Source organism: Pinus tabuliformis, chromosome 4_1 (genome assembly GCF_031772625.1).
Source record: "Pinus tabuliformis cultivar Carrire ecotype Pingquan chromosome 4_1, CPIR1, whole genome shotgun sequence".
Classification (NCBI taxonomy): Eukaryota; Viridiplantae; Streptophyta; class Pinopsida; order Pinales; family Pinaceae; genus Pinus; species Pinus tabuliformis.
In genome coordinates, this window is record NC_142303.1 from 454730918 (window position 1) to 454738763 (window position 7846).

A 7846-nucleotide genomic window follows, 5' to 3' on the forward strand; every position below is an offset into this window, starting at 1 on the left:
CCGTAGAAAGTGGGTTGTGGCTGTATGCGTTCATCAAATGAGAGTCGTAGTTGACATCAAATGCCCATATATTCGTAACTCAAAAGTCCATCCCGCGTTTGCTAATCGGCCAGTTGTACAAAACAGCGTATTCTTTTTATACATATCTGCCACAGCATAAATACTAGCACCCTCATCCGTCAACAGATATTCACTTGCACTACTGTAGTAGCACATCTATACGTCCCGAGTTCAAATCCCAATCTCTCACTTCGATTCCTCAAACCTTCGCAACGACTCAATGGCTAAACCCTCTTCAAATCAGAACGACCACAGCGGACTCGGAAACCGCTCACTGAAGTCACGGCAATTCAAGGGCGTTCGAATGAGAAAATGGGGGAAATGGGTATCCGAAATTCGAATGCCCAATTCCAGAGACAGAATTTGGCTGGGCTCCTACGACACCCCGGAAAAGGCTGCGCGTGCCTTCGACTTTGCTGTGTATTGTCTGAGAGGATCCAAGGCCGACTTCAATTTTCCCTACTCCCTCCCGGATATTCCCGACGCCTCTTCTCTATCTCCGCAGCAAATTCAAGCCGCCGCAGCCAAATTCGCCGTGGAAGAAATGTGGCTGCCTTCCGAAGGTAAAACGGCGGATATTCCCTACCCCTCTTCTCTATCTCCGCTGCCAATTCAAGCCGCCGCAGCGAAATTCCCCGCAGAAGAATTCTGGCTGCCTTCCGAAGATCACGCAATGTCCTCTTACTACTGTTCGAACGCTGAATCTGGGGTTGAAGGCCAAGAGATTTCAGTGAAGCAAGGTCCCACATTTTGGGATTCAGTTCTTGAAGATCTGGACGGTAATGATTCTGTAAGTTTAGAGGATTTTTCTGTGTTAGATGTGTATATGGAGGATTATGGGTTTCTCTTCCAGCCGAATGAAAAGTGTGGACCGGGGGCTTTCTAATTTATTTTTAGTGCCGCCGGTGATTCTGCCCTGAAAGTTCAAATGGGAGGCAGGGCCGCCGATGACATTGGCGCCCTGTTCTCTCTTTTATATGTATCCTATTAAATTCATTTATTCAATTTTACAAAATTCCCTAGAATGGAAAAATACCTTTATTTTTTATTTTATTTAAACATGTATAAATGAATTAATATTTGTAAAGTTAAATTTCAAAATTTTTATAATATGAAAATTCTAAAAATTATTAATACTATAAATGGTTTTATTAATTTCATATTATAATTTTTTTCAGGTTTCAAATTTGAAATTTAGTTTTCATGATGTAAGGGTCAAGTGGGAAGGTTTGGTGCCTATAGGTCTTGTGGTCAAGTCTTGAGCAACAGATAAGTGAGCAATTGTTATTTTCCAGCGATAAGTTAAGGTTTGGTGCCCATAGGTTTTGTGGTCAAGTCTTGAGCAACAAATAAGTGAGCAATTGTTATTTTGTTAAATAATGAATCCATACAAGGGAGGATGGTTTTTAGATAGAGGAGGAATGAACTGTTATTTTCCAGCGATAAGTTTTCTCTCTTATATATATATATCAAGCTTCTAGGGGATCAAATAAATTGAAGGAATTAACCATTTCTAACATGATGAACATTCCTTTTTCTTTCCTTCTTTTGCTTGAGTGAATAACTTCTTGCATCAAAATGATGTTATCAACTATTTATCTTTAGTTTACAAAACCTCCTTGATTTTATGAAATTAGCTTAGGTAATAACATCTTAAGGCAAGATATAATAATGTTTTTCCACAATTTTATAAGAAATTTTGGCCTTCAAACTTAAGAATGATTAATGGTTCTTTTAGACAGACTATGAGGTTCTTTGGGATCTTAGGCCTTCATATCTTTAAGAAAGAATACCTTCCATATTTTCTAAGATTTGGTCTTTGGCCTTAACAATAGGTTCTGTGTCCTCTTTATTTTGAAATGTTAGGGTTAATTTAAGATAGTGTTAATAAACCGCTATTGTAATTATGTTGATATATGTATTTATTTTGGAATGTGTTTTTTAGAGCTTTAATTTAATTATTAATACTTATTATGTGAATAATATGGATTTAATTTACACTATTTTAGAATATTCTTAGTAGTATTTATAATTCAAGGTTGAAATTTATCTCAAAAATAGTTGTCTTTTTGTTTTTTAATTAATTTGATTAATTAAACAGAAAAGAATGATATGGGCAAGTGTCATATGAAATGAATTATGATTTTTTTTACATGTAATATTCATAAGCCATGGCATTGGCCAATGTTTTGTAGCATTATAAGTTACGAATATCCATAGTAAATTTGGAGATGTATATATGTTTAAGTTATATATTAATATTTTTTAAATTAATAATAATAATAATAACAATGCTAATTATTATGATATTCTTAATCTCAACAATGTGAGATGTATGATCAAGTAAGTTTTTTTTATGTTTAGCATGGATTGATGTCTATCAACATTTACTAGTCATTTAATTTATATAATTACACTAATATTTTATCAATATAAACTTTGGAAGTAATGAGTGATACATATGCATAATATTAAGAAGAAAAAATTAAATTAATTGTTAATGATATATTATTACTAAACTATGGAAGATGAGATATTTTAAATTTTTATGAAGAAACACATTTAAAGTAGATAAAATTAGAAAAAACAATTTCAACAAACCAAAGTCATAATATGTTCCTACATTCAAAACCATATACAATGGCATTGCATTTAAAACAATTTGCTATTTAGTAAATCATGAATACAATGTTTCTTGTAATGTGGCCAATATAATGTTTATTGTAACTAGGTTTTTAAAACAACAAATTTTTACACTAGGTGATGGTGAGAATGAGCATAGAGGTACCTTTTTCCTATAAACTTGGTGAGTTAAGGTGCCGAAATGGGAACATTTAAGAAGATAAAAGAGTTATCCTTTTGGATTTCCATAGTAAATAGGATGTGAGATGAAATGTTGTTAAGATGGTTGAAAAAAGAGGTAAAAAAGGGTTAGTCATAATATCAATCAACAAAAATATCATTAACAAATCCAAATTAACACCTAATTCAAGATGAAATTTGTTCAATGTTAATTCTTCAAAATATTCCATAAAAAAATATTGACAACGATTAGAAATATAGAAAATCCCATACCTTTTAATTTTTAGGGAAGATATTAAAATTATTATGCATTCCTTTTAATTAAATATTATATAAAATATATATTTGTATATTAATAAAAATGTTTTTATATTTTTTATATTATATTTAAATTTTTAGTATGTAATTATTATAATCTATTTATATCTTGAAACAAATGAATATATGTATATATGGGAAGTGGTTGAGGATGGAAGCTACTTTGTGGGAATCAAACTATCTTAATAGGCATCCAAGATCGACTAAACTTCTCACAACCTTCGTGATAGCATCCTAGTGTGAATAGATCATTCTTCTATCCAATAGGCTAGCTAGCCCTTACCTAAAATCAACCTAATTTTAAAAGAAGAAAAAAATAAAGTTAAATGAACCTAAAACTTAAAAAAATGAGAATATAGAATTATATGATATATTTTTGATTGTTTAGGAAATCCCCTTTAACAAAAGTAAAGAATTCAAAAAGAGAGAAAAACACAATACACATTATTTCTTAATATGACAAAATCCATTGAGCTTTCAAGAAATTTGTTAAAAAAGTAAATGATTATCATATTAATTTTATATCAATTAATTAAAGTATATGACTAAAATATCAAATTTCAATCTACAAAATATATATACAATAAAAATAATATTTAGGTTGAACTAATTTCTATATAATTAAAAATATTAATTTCAATCTATTTAAATAAATAAAATAAAGATGGTTAGTTTAAGTATATATTTAAAATACACCAAATTTATTATAATTATAATAATTATAATAACAACATTTTATTATTAGATAATTTTGTTTTTATTTAATATTACAATTTAGTGTAATTTAAATATAATTTAATTTTTTAAATTATTATTAATAAATGTGTAACTAAATGTTTTAAAATAACAAAAATATGTTTGGGCATAAATTCAAATCCATTCGAAGAAATGCATCCTTCTAAATAAAAAACTATTAAAGTGATGCGTTGAGAGATAAAGGTAACCTAAAATTCGTACAGAATTTACCCAAAAAAATTCCAAAAAAGAACCCAACGTTGACATTGGATAGTTATACGAACGCTGTCAAAAAAATGGGTTGTGGTTCTTGAACCAAGTCAATTTAAATTTGGTGTGCCAACTAAAAGTCATTACATAAAACATCTCTGACTTCAACGAAACTACAAGTATTGCGCTCATCAAATGAGAGTCATGGTTGACATGAAATGCCCATATATTTGCAACTCAAAAGTCCATCCCGCGTTTGCTAATCGGCCAGTTGTACAAAACAGCGCATTCTTTTTATACATATCTGCCACAACATAAACACTCGCAGCCTCATCCCTCAACCGATATTCACCTGCACTACTGTAGTAGCACATCTATGCGTCCCGAGTTCAAATCCTCTTACAATCACAATCCTTTGTTCTACATAATTATTTAACTTCACCACCAATCTCTCACTTCGATTCCTCAAACCTTCGCAACCACCCAATGGCTAAACCCTTTTCAAATCAGAACGACCGCAGCAGACTCGGAAACCGCTCACTGAAGTCACGGCAATTCAAGGGCATTCGAATGAGAAAATGTGGGAAATGGGTATCCGAAATTCGAATGCCCAATTCCAGGGACAGAATTTGGCTGGGCTCCTACGACACCCCGGAAAAGGCTGCGCGTGCCTTCGACTTTGCTGTGTATTGTCTGAGAGGATCCAAGGCCGACTTCAATTTTCCTTATTCCCTCCCGGATATTCCCGACGCCTCTTCTCTATCTCCGCAGCAAATTCAAGCCGCCGCAGATAAATTCGCCGCAGAAGAAATGTGGCTGCCTTCCGAAGGTAACACGGCGGATATTCCCTACCCCTCTTCTCAATCTCCGCTGCAAATTCAAGCCGCCGCAGCCAAATTCGCAGCCGAAGAAATCTGGCTTCCTTCGGGAGATAACGCGGTGGATATTCCTTGCGCCTCTTCTCCATTTCCGACGCAAATTCAAGCCGCCGCAGCCAAATTCCCCGCAGAAGAATTCTGGCTGCCTTCCGAAGATCACGCAATGTCCTCTTACTACTGTTCGAAAGCTGAATCTGGGGTTGAAGGCCAAGAGGTTTCAGTGAAGCAAGGTCCCACATTTTGGGATTCAGTTCTTGAAGATCTGGACAGTAACGACTCTGTAAGTTTAGAGGATTTTTCTCTGTTAGATGTGTATATGGAGGATTATGGGTTTCTTTTCCAGCCGAATGAAGAGTGTGGACCGGGGGCTTTCTAATTTACTTTTAGTGCCGCCGGTGATTCAGCCCTGAAAGTTCAAATGAATGGCTACACTCGACCTCTTACAAATGGGAGGCAGAGCCGCCGATGACATTGGCGCCATCTGTTCTCTCTTTTATATATATTCTATTAAATTCATTTATTCAATTTTACAAAATTCCATAGTATGGAAAATGACCTTTATTTTTTATTTTATTTAAACATGTATAAATGAATTAACATTTTGTAAAGTTAAATTTCAAAATTTATATAATACATAAATATTGAAAATTCTAAAATCAATTAATAGTATAAATCATTTTATTAATTTGATATTATAATTTTTTTCACTATTTTGAATGGCTTTTTTTGGAAATGAGATTTGAAATTTAGTTTTGATGATGTAGTCTAATGATCAAGTGGGAAGGTTTGGTGCCCATAAGTCTTGTGGTCAAGTTTTGAGCAATAGATGAGTGAGCCATTGTTATTTTCCACTCATAAGTTTTCTCCTTTTTATTAAACAAATGGATAGCAAATTGCATTAGGAGAAACTCATTGAGTAGAGAGACTCATTTTATAGTTTTCTCTTTTTTATTAAACAAGGGATCAAATTTTTCAAGGTGCAAACATTTTATTCAAGTTTTGCACTCTAAAAGAGGTTTGCACCTTAAGAGATTTGATCCCTCTTTGCTCTTGTGAGATCGTTAAGATGGATATACATTGGTTTAGTTCTATTGCTCGACAAGGCCTAAAAATCTAATTAGGGGTGGTATTAGCGGGCCCTCCATGCAATTTTCTATCCAGCTAATAAATCTACTATCAAAGCGAAATTTCTTTAGAATAACAAATAGGAAGAAGTTTCTTACTCTATCGAAGGCATTAGCGAGTTCTAACATGATCAACATTCATTTTTATTTCCTTCTATTGCTTGAGTGAATAGCTTCTTGCACCAAAATGATGTTATCCACTATTTATCTCTAGCTTACAAAACCTCCTTGATTTTATGAAATTAGCTTGGGTAATAGCATCTTAAGGCAATGATATAATATTGTTTTTCCACAATTTTATAAGAAATTTTGGCCTTCAAACTTAAGAATGATTCCGGGTTCTTTTAGACAGAGTATGAGGTTCTTTGGGATCTGAGACCTTCATATCTTTAAGAAAGAACACCTTCCATATTTTCTAATACTTGGTCTTTGACCTTAGTAATAGGTTTTGCGTCCTCTTTATTTTGAAATGCACTGAGGATTCAGACTTCATCCTTAAATGGAAATTATTTTATACTTGAACTTTTGGGCTAGCCTCTTGGGTCTTCACAGGTCCTTGATCTATGGAATTTATTCTTCAATTTGGTCAAGTATTTTGGATACCTACAACTCTCTTTTGATGTCTTCAACTGAGAATTTAGTCTCTTTTATAAATAGAACTTCAAGCTAGGGTTTATGGATCAAGCTCTAGAGATTAGCTTGAGGTTACTCTTTCATCCATAGATCTGATACCATGTTGATTTTTCTAGTGCAACTTATACAAGCACTTATTTCTCAAACTTGATAATTACTTCCAATGATGTACAGGATTATTTTGCACTTTTAATGTATCATTACGAAATTACACATTCATAAATTGAACCATAAAGACAATAGAGCAATAAAGATCACAATGCACAGAGAGACAACAAGATTTTACCTTGGGAAAACACACTAAGGGGAAAAACTGGACCAACCTTTTCCTTAGAAAATCAATGCAACAAGAAATACATCAAAGTCAAACTAACTGAAAGGTCCTCCACCAAGTGTCCAAGTTGGCCCTCCTCAATATAATTGCAACCATAAGAGTACAAAAATAAGACAAAGAATTTCAACTCCCTTTTCCACAAATGTTCGGCCCTTTTCCACAGATATGTATGATAGAAATTTAGGCGATATTCACAGAGACAAACCACAAACTTTTTTGCTCCTCTTATACAGAGATAAATCAGAGAATCCAACTTATTTACAAGGAATAAAGTTGTCCTTAATATGCTTCTTTAATCTCCTTCGCTCTACTCCTTGATTTCCTTCATATAGTTAGAAGATACTAATGAATGATGCTCAGTTTGATCAATGATGGAGAGGAGGAAGAGTGAACCTAATATATAAAGGTCCATAGGGCGGATGGGTGCCTTTAATAGCTGGGCGGACTGTTGGGTTGTGTTATATTATTTCCACGACTAGCCCACATAGTTAACTAGAGGGGCGAAGCCCCCCTTCGTTGCACCGATTACGCAACGAGGGGGTCACAGGGGGGGCGGTTAGCCCCCCCTCTATGGGGTTCAGGGCAGCGCCCTGGGAAAAAAAAAATTGGACCCTATATTAGGTTGGGCGGACCTACCTATGGTTTTGTGCATAGTTTTCGCACATGTTTTGGATGCGATGGTTTTCGGTCCATGGTTTTGGACACGATGGTTTTTAGTCCATGGTTTTGGATACGATGGTTTTCAGTCCATC

The 7846-nt window shown here is 34.0% G+C and overlaps 1 protein-coding gene across 1 annotated transcript; it reads left to right on the top strand.

The window, feature by feature from the left end:
• Positions 1-213: 213 nt before the first annotated feature.
• LOC149176328 (uncharacterized) lies at positions 214-1079 on the top strand. The gene has a single exon (XM_089423091.1). It carries the CDS (start codon positions 281-283, stop codon positions 944-946), a length of 666 nt encoding a protein of 221 aa, XP_089279217.1. The 5' UTR covers positions 214-280; the 3' UTR covers positions 947-1079.
• Positions 1080-7846: the final 6767 nt, after the last annotated feature.